The sequence below is a fragment of the Rhipicephalus microplus genome, chromosome 1, assembly GCF_043290135.1.
Source record: "Rhipicephalus microplus isolate Deutch F79 chromosome 1, USDA_Rmic, whole genome shotgun sequence".
NCBI lineage: Eukaryota > Metazoa > Arthropoda > Arachnida > Ixodida > Ixodidae > Rhipicephalus > Rhipicephalus microplus.
The window spans coordinates 72757928-72771671 of NC_134700.1; the positions used below are offsets into that span (position 1 = coordinate 72757928).

The following is a 13744-nucleotide window of genomic DNA, read 5'->3' on the forward strand; positions in this document are numbered from 1 at the left end:
CCCATTCTTACGTCGACGCCACCACTGAAGGACAACTGCAGCGTTTACGTGTAGCCGGTGATGTGATGCTTCACATAACACCTTGTGTCGGTGTTATGTGAACGGCCGTGCCATACTGAGGTGATAGCAGAGCGAATAGACACGCTATTGCTTACGCAAGGTGTTTCGATAGCGAGAGGCGTTCTGGCACTAACTGCATGATGGTTGGGCAGAAATGCTCCTGACCAACTTCCGCAACGAGCGCCATCACATCTAAAAGGGCACCGATATTGGCTACTACGATGACGTGGACCAAGCCAGAGATTGCTTCGCTTTGCAGCCGGACGACACGAGCGTCCCAGCCTCGACATCTTTGTCTGTCAAACTTTGCTCTACCCTGTCACTTTTGGATAAACAGCGCCTACTAGAGCTGATACACTAGTTCGAAAATTGTTTTTCGTGCACGTTGAAAGTCAAGCAAACACCACTTACCCAGCACCGAATCATCGTTCAAGAAAGTACGAGAGTGATCCGACACAACCTATACCGTGTGGCTCAGAAAGAACGCGAGAAGATCCAAAAGCAAGTTCAGGAGATGTTCCAAGATGACGTAATACAGCCTTCCAAAAGCCCCTAAGCATCCCCCGTGGTATTGTCTAAAAAGAAAGACGGCAGCTTGCGTTTCTGTATAGATTACTGCAAGGTAAACCAAGTCACGAAGAAAGACGTCTACCCACTGTCACGCATGGATGACTCTTCTGATCGGCTGCGGCATGCGCGCCATTTCTCATCGATGGACCTGCGAAATGGCTATTGGCAAATAGAGGTCGACGAGAGAGACCGTGAGAAAAGTGCTTTCGTGACGCCCGACGGTCTTCATGAATTTAAAGTGCTTCCATTCGGGTTATGCTCAGCGCCAGCCACTTTTCAGCGCCCCGCCACGGTGGTCTAATGGCTAAGGTACTCGGCTGCTGACCCGCAGGTCGCGGGATCAAATCCCGGCTGTGGCGGCTGCATTTCTTATGGAGGCGGAAATGGTGTAGGCCCATGTACTCCAATTTGGGTGCACGTTAAAGAACCCCAGGTGGTCGAAATTTCCGGAGCCCTCCACTACGGCGTTTCTTATAATCATATGTGGGTTTTGGGACGTTCAACCCCACAAATCCATCAATGTATCAATCACTCAATAAAGCAGCCACTTTTCAGCGTTTAATGGACACTGTGCTATCAGGACTGAAGTGGCAGACATGCTTGGTGTATCCAGACGATGTTATTGTCTTCTCAGCTACATTCAAGGAACACCTAAGTCGATTATTTGCAGCTGTACAAGCTATACATTCGGCTGGCCTGACTTTAAAACCAGAGAAGTGCCATTTTGGTTTTAGCGAACTTTGCTTCTTAGGCCACGTGGTCAGCCACAAAGGTGTTCGACCTGCCCCGGGCAAAATCAACGCTGTCATGGTTTCCCGTACTGCATGACAAAAGAGCAGTGAGACGCTTCTTAGGCCTCTGTGCTTATTACCGACAATTCATCGGCAACTTTCCGTCTATTGCGGCGCCTTTGACACGGTTCACACGACAGGATATCCCCTTTCTTCGGGGCGAAAAGGAACAATCTGAATTCAATGAATTACGCCAACGCCTCCAAACACCTCTGGTTCTTGCGCACTTTGACCAGGAAGCAGCAACGACACTTCATACCGACGCAATCAATGTAGGACTAGGCGCCGTACTGATACATTGGCAAGATAACTTCGAGAAAGTAATAGCCTATGCCAGCAGAGCTCTCTCTCGCACGGAAGAGAATTACTCGACTACCGAGAAAGAGTGCCTCGCCGTGGTCTGGGCGGTTCTCAAATTTCGACCGTATCTGTACGGCCGCTCATTGAAGGTCGTCAGCGATCACCACTCGCTTTGCTTGCTCACTAACATGAAAGACCCATCCGGCCGTTTAGCACGCTAGAGCCCTCGGCTACAAGAGTTCGATATGCAATAATTTATAAATGAGTGAAGAAACACACCGACGCAGACTGTCTCTCGCGGTCACCCGCCGAGCCTGCCACTGTTAATGACGAGTCTATGTGCGCCGCATTCTTGGGAGTGATCAGCGCGGCCACTATTTCACAAGATCAGCGCAGTGACCCTGACCTGCTTCCGCTTATCGACTTCTTAAAAGGACGATGTGAAAACGTGCCGCGAGTTTTTGGGAGACGATTGCCATCTTTTTCCTTGAAAAACGACGTCATATACAAGAAAAATTTTTCTCCCACCGGCAGCCCATATTTGCTCGTCGTGCCGGCATTACTGCGAAAAGAAATTCTGGAAGCCTGCCATGATGAATTCACCTCCGGTCATCTCGGAAACACTCGAACATTGTCCCGTCTGCAAAACAGTTACTACTGGCCGAACCTAACTGCTAATGTAAAGCATCACGTCCAAACCTGTGCCGACTCTTAAAGACACAAAGCTTATTACATTCCATCCAAGTACCAGAAAAACCGTTCTCCCAAATCGGAATGGATTTACTGGGCCCATTTCCAACTTATACCACGGGGAACAGATAAATCGTTGTCGCCACCGATTACTTGACTCGCTACGCAGAAACTAAAGCCATGCCGAGGGACGCAGCAGCAGAAGTGGTTCATTTCATAGAAAACGTCGTCCTTCGGCACAGGGCTCCAAGAGTTCTCATCATGGATAGAGGAACTGCGTTCATGGCAGAACTTTTGGAGTCAGTTCTCAGGCTCAGCGGTGCAGCTCACCGGGGAGCAACGGCGTACCATCCACAAATCAACGGGCTAACAGAGGGGCCTAATAAGAACCTCGGAGACATGCTCTGGTATCCTTCACGATTGCCTGCTTTAGGACAAAAAAGTTTAAGGTGGTCGACTGGGACGTTTTCTGCAAAGTCAGAGCTGACAGAGCACCGATGACTGGGACAGACTTTGAAGGATGGTACAAAGGAATCAGAGATGACGCCACGGCAGCGACCAAGAAGGTCGTCACTGACCTCGATGTTGAAAACAAGGACAGCAGGTTGGCCCACCTACTAGAAGCCAAGCAAGCCCTACTCACGAGGTGGAAGGGACAGAAGCATAACAGGAGGCTCCGCAAGAAGGTTTCTGAGGTTAACAGGGCGATCGAGGAGCACTGCAAAACCCTGTGTAAACAACAAGTCATGAGCTCTGCGAGAGCATCGAGGGTCAGCTAAGATCTGGGAAAAGCTGGGGTCTTCTCAACCACCTTCTCGATCAGGGCGGCGCCAGGTACAGCCAGAGGCGATCCCTCGCGCGAGCCATCCATCTTGCTACTGACTCTACCCCGGACGAATTGGTTGTCAACAAACTTATAGACAAGTATGTGCGAGTCGCGGGTAGCTCTGCACCCACACAGTTTCCGAACTACGCGGGGTGCGACGTGCCGGAGTTGGACCAGGAATACACTGTGGCCGAGATCCAACAGGCCCTCTTTTCCCAAAATGCGAAATCTGCCCCTGGCCCTGATGGCATAATAAATAATATGCTCAAGAACCTTGATGATGACTCCATCGAAATCTTTATGAAAAATATTAATGAGGTGTGGTGCAGTGGGGAGGTCCCCGCACAGTGGAAGACAGCCTACACAGTTCTAATCCCGAAACCTGGTAAAGCACCAGGAATAGATAATCTAAGACCAATTTCTTTAACTTGCTGTGTCGGTAAGGTCGCAGAGCACGCCCTTCTCAACCGACTCAAGGTGCACCTCGAGACCAATGACATGTACATCCACAATATGATTGGTTCAGAGCTGGCCTCTCGACACAGGATGCCATGAAGCTGATAAAGCATCAGATCATCGAACGGAGCACCGGAGATACCAGAGCCATCCTTGGATTAGACCTGGAGAAGGCTTTCGACAACGTTTCTCATGAATTCATTCTCCAGTCTATTGCCAGCCTAGGGCTAGGGAAGAGGGTCTACGACTTCGTGCGATCCTTTCTTTGCCAGAGAACTACCAAGCTCAAGATCGAAGGGTACTTCTCACGAGAGATCAACCTCATTTCACGCGGCACGCCTCAGGGCTCAGTTATTTCACCAACACTATTTAACATTGTGATGATCGGGCTCTCCAAGGAACCCACGAAGGTTCAAGAAATCAAGAATACCATCTACGCAGATGATATAACCATCTGGTGCACCGGCGGGAGCAATGGTCAAGTTGAGGAAGCCATGCAGCGCGCAATCGACGTGACCAAACGTTTCCTCCGTCCCATCTGTCTCAGGTGCTCCCCATCGAAATTTGAACTTCTGCTCTACAAGAAAAGACCCCGAGGCGGCGGCCACCGTGACTGGAAACCTGCGTCTCAAAGTGAAATATGGATTTTCACTCGTGACGGGTCCCTAGTGGCCAGAGTGGATTCGCTCCGAATATTGGGAATGTATATCGAGACCAACGGCGCTAACGGAGCTGCACTCAGACAGATCACTACCAAGAGGGAAATTGCTCTCGACCTCATTCGGAGGATCACCAACAGACACCGGGGAATCAAGGAAGGTAATCTCATCCGCATCATAAATGCTTTTGTGCTCTGCCACCTTTCGTACTCGGCGGTCATGTATAATTAGCATGTTGCAGAGAGGAGTAAGCTCAATTCCCTCATAAAAAAGGTCTTCAAGCTCGCGCTCGGCTTGCCTGTAAGCACTCGCACTCAAAACCTGTTCAAGCTTGGTGTTCACTATACACTCGAAGAGATAATCAAGGCGCAAGAGCGGTTACAGCTGCTCAGGCTTTCCGGAACCAAATCGGGCCACAAGATACTTGACGATTTGGGCCTCAACTCTATTGACCAGTGCCCCAATTCCATGTAGATTTCAAGAAACATCCATTCTCAACTGCGCATCGCACCCATTCCCCGCAATATGCACCCTGCGCACAACGTCGGTCGACGTAGGGCCAGGGGTAGAGCTCTGCTCGAGCACGTCCGTAGCAACCCCACTGATGCAAGTTCTGTAGATGCTGCACCATATGTCCAACAAGAGGCATTCGCTGTTTCTATCGTTGACTCAAATTCCAGGCTCACTTGTTCCGCCACGATACGCACATCGAAGGCCGTGATAGTCGAACAGCCGTGATAGTTGCAGTCGCGCTGGCTATGCTAGATAGTCGCAGAGAGTCAATATATAGCGACTCCAAGGCGGCTATCAAAGCCTACGAAACCGGGATGGTAGCCCCTCAGGCCCTTCACATTCTCCAAAGCGTCAAGAGCATCACGCCCCATTCTTTCACTTGGTTTCCCGCTCACCTGGGGTCGATTGAGGAATCTACCTCTAACCCGAATGAGGGCGCACACGAGGCCACGCGAGGACTCACTGGCCGCGCCATCTCCGCAGTCCCTCTGCCTCACTGGGAACCCTTACTTACGTTTACCGAAATAACAGAGCACTTCTATCTGTCAAAAAGGGTATTCCCTCTCCCACACCCCGCCTTGTGCAGGGCGCAGGCAGTCACCCTTAGACTATTAGAAGCCAGTGCGTATCGCAACCCTGCGGTTCTTCAAGCCATCTACCCTGAACAGTATCCAAGTGCAGATTGCCCCGCTTGTGGACTGTTAGCAACATTCAATAATGTGTGTTGGGAATGTGAAGCCATCGGCCCCGCCCATAGCGAGGACAGGTGAGCTGCATTCTTACGCAGCCCCGAACTTAAGGATAAAACCCTGGCCGTCCAGAGTGCTCATGAACGGGCCGCCAAGCTCGGCTTGATGGTCCCTACGTGGGATTAGCCGGGTGGCGCTGAGTCTCCCCTGCGTCTTCTCAGGACCAAAATAAAGTTTTAATCAATCAATCAATCAATCAATCAATCAATCAATCAATCAATCAATCAATCAATCAATTAATCAATCTATTAATCACATGCTCTGCATGTATGTCGACACAGAACACAAGAACTGGGATGAAATCTTGCCTTATGTGAATTTCACCTATAATATCGCCCGGCAGGAAACTACCGAAATGACGCTGTTTAGTTTAATACACAGGCGTAAAGTCACTACAACGTTGGGTGCTATGCTGCCGCACGAGTGTGACGGCACTCATGCTGACGCCGAAGAATTTGGTCAATGCGCCGAAGAAGCCCGACAGCTAGCCCGCGTGCGTATTTGTCACCAGCAACACAAAGATGCAAAACGGTACGACCTACGACACAAGCCCCGCCGCAGTGGTCTAGTGGCTAAGGTACTGACCCGCAGGGCGCGGGTTCGAATCCCGGCTGCGGCGGCTGCATTTCCGATGGAGGTAGAAATGTTGTAGGCCCGTGTGCTCAGATTTGGGTGCACGTTAAAGAACCCCAGGTGGTCTAAATTTCCGGAGCCCTCCACTAGGCGTCTCTCATAATCATATAGTGGTTTTGGGACGTTAAACCCCACATATCAATCAATCAACCTACGACACAAATTGGTAACCTACACACCCGGCGAGAAGGTATGGGTCTGGATCCCAATACGTCGACGTGGACTTTCAGAGAAGCTATTACGACGATACTTCGATCTATTTCGAGTCACCCGGCGATTGAACGACATCAACTACGAAGTTATTCCCGACGGCGATTGCAGTTCCAATCGCCGAAACCGCTCACACGAGATCGTGCATGTCATCCGGATTAAGCCTTACTTGTCCAGCTAACTCTCGTTTGTGCTGTGGTGCCGGTGCATATCTGTGTTCTTATAAGTAGAGCGCATTGGCTGCGCATTGGGACGATGCCATTTTTGGAGGGGGGCAATGTCACCTGCGTCCTGCGAGGAAGATGAAAGCGACAGTGCGTACGCGCATCTGCACGCTTTTATGCAGAACGCTACAACGAAAAAGACGAGGAACTCTCTTGCGCGCGGTAAATAAAAAGACCGACCTGCGGCTGCTTTCTCAGCGTCTTCAAATACGACCTTTGTCTTCCCGTCGCGACAATATGTAAAGGAAGGGCTCTCCGCTTTACTAACTCGCGTATTGTTGTATAGTTTTACAAGAGGCTAATTTCACCATATAAACTATTGCTGTGACGACAGTGGGCGAGTAGAAAGTGCGAGTTCGGGTCGAAGTGGGCGGTCGCGTCTGCATGGGGGCTGCCATTTTGGCTTCCAACCCCGGCTCCCGTGCTTACGGCTACAGCCGCTTCGCTAGCTCAATGCGTTCACTGCAGCTGGGAGAAGGCTAGTCACGCTCACGTTTAAAAAATGGCAGTGCCTGTGCGCTGCAGCGGATAACCGGATCAGTTTTTTGACAGCCGACGCTCAGTTCGCCGTTATCAAAAACACAGACAACATACGAGATGTACACAAGCTGCGCACAAACTAGGAAACTTATTACTGAACGCCATAGTGAACTACCAAATACACGAATCTCATCGCGTGCTTTCTTTTACGTACATTCATGACAGATTAGCAACACACCCCTTGTTGCTATGTTTCTTTGAAGCATGATTGTGATATGGTAACAAATATACAATCGCAGAATTAATGGAATCACAAGGCCGATAAAAGAAAAATTGGCAGATCCCTCTAACAGCGGGGATCGACGATATAAGAAGCACGAATGAGAAATGTTATGTCGCTTTAAAATCAACACAACGTTACGAGGGGGAGTTAAATGATGCCGTACATGACTTCCGTGTCATGCTTTTCATGTTTGGATGTGTCGTTTACCTTCGTCATCTATTCACGTCACGTGGTACAAAGTTTAGTATATGTGGAGCTAGCAAAACGGCCGCGAGCACGCTATGAGTGTGGCATGTTGTCATGTTCTTACATGACATGCATGTCAGGATTATCATGTTTGCACCAGACATATATATCGTCATCTATTGGTGCCACGTAATACGAAATTTAGCCTATGTGAAGCTACCAAAACAGCCGTGAGTGTATTATCAGTTTGGCATGTAGTCATGTTGTTGCTTGACACGCATGTCGTCATTATCATGTTTAGATGTGTCAGTTACCTATGTCGTCTGTTCGCGTCGCGTAATACCGGGTTCGGTACATGTGAAGCTAGCGAAACGGCCACGTGCGCATCATAAGCGTAGCATGTAGTCATGTTGTTACATGACACATTTCTCTTGTTTATCATGTTTGCACCAGTATCACATCTTCGTCATAAATTCACGTCCCATAATACCAAATTTAGCCGCCCCGCCGTGGTGGTCTCGTGGCAAAGCTACTCGGCTCCTGAGTCGAAGGTTGCGGAATCGAATCCAGGCTGCGGCGGCTGCATTTCCGATGGAGGCGAAAATGTTGTAGGCCCGTGTGCTCAGACCTGTGTGCACGTTGTGGTCAAGATTTCGGGAGTTCTCCACTACGGCGTCTCTCATATTCACATGGTGGTTTTGGGACGTTAAGCCCCATATATCAACCATAACTACCCAATTTTGTATAACTTAAGCTAGCGAAATGGCTGCGAGCGCATCATGAGCGTGGCATGTAGTCATGTTGTTGCATGACACGCATGTCATGATTTACATGTTAGGGTCTGTCGCTTGTGTTCGCCATGCAATAATGCCATACCATACCAGTTTTGCTACACGCCCTGTGAACGAATCCACCGCGAGAGCTGCAGGATCATGAAATGTAAATTTCATCATTCATGACATCCATGTCGCGATTTTTATGTCATGACTAGTCAAATATGTTCTTCATACAGTCATGTTATGTTATACCACAAGTTTGGTATCGATACCATTATCGAAATGGCCAGGAGAGCCAACTTAGTCGTAGGCGGATAGATAGATAAATAGATAGATAGATAAACAGATAGATAGATAAACAGATAGATAGATAGATAGATAAATACGCTCAAAGCCGTCGAAGTTCACTGAGAAATGCTTTGCATTTAATACACAACGTTCCTTGTTTGCTGCATTACCTGACTTTCCGTTTCCCGGCCACAAGTTCGGTGAAATAGATAATTTCATATTGGCCACGTCACCTACTGCTTCAGTATACGTCACAACCACTTGACACTATTTAAGGACAAAATTCTGGTAGGCTGGTTGCTTAGGAATGTAGCATGCCAGTAAACAGCCAAGATATCTTTAATATACTGGTTTATTATTAAAATTGGAGGCTCTGACTTAGTAAAGTTTAAGGTTTGAAAAGGGCCCCCTCCGCGGCGGCCTAGTGGCTCAGGTACTCGGCTGCTGTCCCGCAGGTCGTGGGATCAAATCCCGGCAGCGGCAGCTGCATTTACGGTGGAGGCAATAATGCTGTACGGCCATGTGCTCAGATTTGGGTGCATGCTAAAGAACCCCAGGTGGTCGAAATTTCCGGAGCCCTCCACTACGGCGTCTCCCATAATCATATGGTGGTTTTGGGAAGTTAAAGCTCAGACAACATCAATCAATCGAGGTTTCTAAAATGTTGCATCAGAAAAAAACGTGCTCTATATACGGAGAAAGACATCTTTTCATTCCAATTTAATTCTGTGAAAAAGGTGCTGAATTCCATTCACAAATCCTATTCCTCCCAGTATCGTGCCCTGTGTATTCCCCTACCACTGTGGCGTCGCGATAATGTGGAATGATTCCGGAGGAAATCCACTTTCAGAGTGGCAAGCCCGTAACCTTGGTAGTTACCTCCGCGTACCATTCTGGATTTTCTTAGTTGAACAATGTACAAGTTTAGTTGGCTGCGCACTACAGGTTTGCGCGTGCCATGCTCGAGAGGGAGCAAGACTGCGCGTGTGCTGAACCTATGTCAGATACATGGGCTTGCGCACGCTATGGGGGCTCACGATATATCTCGATGCTTACGTTGCGGACACTGCAGCCAATCACTTGCCGATGGCTCTCTCGCGAGATCTCGACCTCCCGAGAGCAAAGCAGGTAAGATGGCCACGGCCGACAACAGCACGGTGGTCATGGCTGCGAACGAGGTCTGTGTGAATTTCTGCTTTGCCCTTAATTTGAAACTTAAGTACAACTTGAACCAAATCTATGATCCCCGCCGCGGTGGTCTAGTGGCTAAGGTACTCGGCTGCTGACCCGCAGGTGGCGGGATTGAATCCCTGCTACGGCGGCCGCATTTTCTATGGAGGCGGAAATGCTGTAGGGCCATGTGCTCAGATTTGGGTGCACATTAAGGAATCCCAAGTGGTCTAAATTTTCTACATCTTCACTACGGCGTCTCTCATAATCATACGGTGGCTTCAGGACGTTAAACCCACATATCAATCAACCAAATCGTTGAACAGGTGAAGTGGATTGTAACCGCTGCTAAGCGTAACCTTATTATAGTAGGTGCCGTGATCGGGCATCATCACTTTCTACGCACCGGCTATTTTGGCAGGGAAGCATTTCTAAAAAGAAATAACAATAACTTGATCGCTGTAGTACTCTAAAAAACACACAAGCACACTAGAAATTTTGTTTACTGTATGAAGACAAGAACATTACAAAAATGACGCCAAGGGGACACACTTTATTTTATGCAGTGCATTTTGCCACCATGCTGGTGTTGGTTACTGATACGAATCCTAACAAGTTTCTTAGATACAAAAAAGATAACTTAAAATTTAAAAAGTGATCCGCTGCAGCGCAAAATGGTGGCTTCGTTCATCCCATGAGCATCGGGCCCATTAAGGGTCCGAATGGAATGATGGGGCGAATAAAGGGAAGGAATCCGGGACCAAAGGGACCACCGATACAGCGACACCGGAAGCCCATGCAGACACCCGTGCTGCCGGGATACAGCATGAAGCAGTTTCTTCGGCACATGAGTGGGTTCCCCATCACGCACGCAAGGCCACGACCTGCGAGTGCGCAGCGCAGAAAACAGATGCTTGAGTAGATGACGCGTAGGCCTATTTCATCGTATCCATGCCATCGTCACCCCTTCTTTTTTTACGATGAACTCCGCTCGACTAGAATTAGCGAGTCACATCAAACATAGAATTGCCTTGTGATTCAGCTTCTATCGCGCAGTACTAACGATTTATTTCGGCCACTTTCTGCCGCGAACGTCCTCGGAACGCAGTCGCCTTCCTGCGGCTATGGCAAGGTTAACTGCTATGTTATACCTCAAGTGGCTGGGACAATTGTAACCAATAATTATAAAGTATGTTCCTGTAATAAACTTATCTTGCTACTGCAGCACCTCGTGATGTTCTAATGAGTGTACGTGTGCCACTCGTCCACGCCTGTTCATCTAAAATGCTTATACTAAGTTAGCGATTCACTAGATATATAGTTACTGCAATGTTCCTCCTATACGTGAGTGCTTAGGACATGCTGAGATTACTGCTGCATCTCCAATAGATTGCTCTTGTTTGTGAAAAGACCTGTGTTTTCCAACAGACAAGACCTGAGCTATGTCTTGGTGGCTTACCCTCCGTAAAAGTGTATGTACATATTCGTCGCATCGTGACTGGCTGACATAGCGATCCATTCACTTGAGTTGAAACGTGTTATGGAAACATTTCGTAGGAATCGTTTATCAGAATGATCTGCATCTTTACGTTGTGAAACCCCAATATTTGACCAGCGCTGATAATATTTATGTTTACATTGCGCTAGCCGTCGGAGGTACAATGTCACCGCTTCATGAAGTAGCTCCCTGACGCCGCCCTGAAAGTCAAAGCTAATTGTTTCTAATGATTTTACGACTTTGCCGAGCCGAGTACAGTACAGTGAAGAACCTCCAGTTCACGGTGTAAGATAGAAATGTTTGCATTTTACACCATGTCTTTGTGCGCACTTCAGCCATTTATTGCTCACTTTTTATTCTATGCTCTTACTCCAAAAGTTTAAATTGAGGATTCAATGTAGTCAATAAACTTGAAAGTAACTTGTGTAAAAACAACAAAAACATTCGCATATGGCTGCAGTTTGTGTAACGGGCCATCATCATGATCAGCCTGACTACGCCCACTGCAAGGCAAAGGCCTCTCCCTCGGTCTGCCAATAAACTTGGTCTTGCGCTTTCTGCTGCCACGTTATACCTGCGAACTTTGAAATCTCATTAGCCCACATAACTTTCTGTCTCCCCTTCGTGCATTTGCCTTCTCTGGAAATTCAGTCAGTTACCTTTAATAACCAGCGGTTATCCTGCCCACGTGCTACGTGCGTGGCCCATGCCCATGTCTTCTTCTTGATCTCAAATATGATATTCTTAACGCCGGTTTGTTGCCTGGCCCACTCTGCTCTCTTCTAGTCTCTTAAGGTTACACCTATCCTTTCCATTTCCATTGCTCGCTGCGTCATCCTCAATGTAATGTGAACCCTCTTCTGAAGTCTTCAGGTTTCTGCTCCGTTGGTAAGCACCGGTAAAATGCAGCTGTTATATGCTTTAAACAATAGGCAATTATGCGCGTCAAATGCTTTTGAGCTTGCTACGTACAAACTATACGTGGTTTTGAGGGAATGCCACGACGCGGTGTTCTAGTGGCTAAGGTACTCGCCTGCTGACCTGCAGGTCGCGGGTTCGAATCCTGGCTCATTTCCCACCTTGATGTTTTTCTGTTCTTCAAGTCCTTCCCCCACTTAATGGAAAGTGGGGAAGGTTGTATCACTCTACATTTCAGGTGATAGAGAATCATCACTAAACTACCAGCCAATTTTCTTAAGAAGCATTCATTGCAAGCTCATAGAACATTTGCCATTTTGTCACTTATTGAATTTTTTGAGGGTAATATCTTTTTTATTCTTCACAGAGCGAGTTTTGGAAAGGACTATCATGCGAAATTCAATAAGTCATCTTCGTTCAGGCATGATCTACATTTCAACCTCGACATTAATACACAGACTTACGTAATTTTCTCCTCGACTTAGCTAAGGCATCTGACAAGGTAGCTCATCAGCGGCTACTGCTGAAGCTTTCACTCCTCAACCTTCATTCTAACAGTCTAAGCTAGATCAAGCAATTTGTAACTAATAAATTTGTGCGAATAAATATTAACCCGCCTAAAACACTTCCAAGAAATTGAGGCATTACTCAAGGCTCTGTGTTAGGTCCCCTCCTTTTGTTATTATGTAATAATGACCTACCCCTTTGTGTCTGTAGTAATATTCACACATTTGCGGACGACTGTGTTGTTTATTTCACAATATCTAATACAAATAACCAAGCTTTGCTTCAAACTGACCTCGATACTATTCAAAACTGGTTTGATGACTTACTAATGTTAGTAAACCCTTCAAAGTTCAAGGTTATGTAAATAACCCCTTGAAGCACTTCCTTTACCTCATGGTATATAATACATGATGAACCTATCGCATCAATAAAATCATTCAAATACTCAGGCGTCACTATATACAGTGACCTTGATTGGCATTTACCTATTAACAACGTCTCAAAGCATCTGATAACAATAAGCTAGGTCTCTTTAAAGGTCACATTATGAAAGCTTTTTCCCCACGTAAAACTTTTAACAAACACATTCTTGATCAAACCTGAACTTTAATAAACTTCTTCTATCTGGTGTTCACACAAAACTTTCCTTACCAATGTCCTGTAAAATGTTCAAAGTCACGCAACTAGGTTCATTCACTTCGCATTTTCATATGGCATCAATGTACCATCATTAAAAACTGCATCCCATTTATCATCTCCTTCGTACAAACGTCGGATTTCTTGCTTATCGTTATTCCGCAGACTTTTTTGCAGTTACCTTGGCCTCGCAACATGTATCTCACCACCAGCCCGAGTATCACATCGCACTGTTAATTTTTAAACGTTCTTAACCACATGATGCGCACTGCCACTTTTCACCTTCTTTCTTCCCTCGGGTAGCTATAGATTGGAATGGCT

The 13744-nt window shown here is 47.3% G+C and overlaps 1 protein-coding gene across 1 annotated transcript in view; it reads right to left on the bottom strand.

Annotated features, from left to right (window-relative positions):
• Window positions 1-10420: 10420 nt before the first annotated feature.
• Window positions 10421-13744, bottom strand: part of LOC119178392 (longicornsin) — a 52461-nt gene continuing 49137 nt past the window's right edge. The window contains exon 3 of the mRNA XM_037429597.2: window positions 10421-10748. Within this exon, the coding sequence (XP_037285494.2) occupies window positions 10552-10748 (197 nt within the window). The 3' untranslated portion in view covers window positions 10421-10551. The remainder of the gene's footprint in view (window positions 10749-13744) is intronic.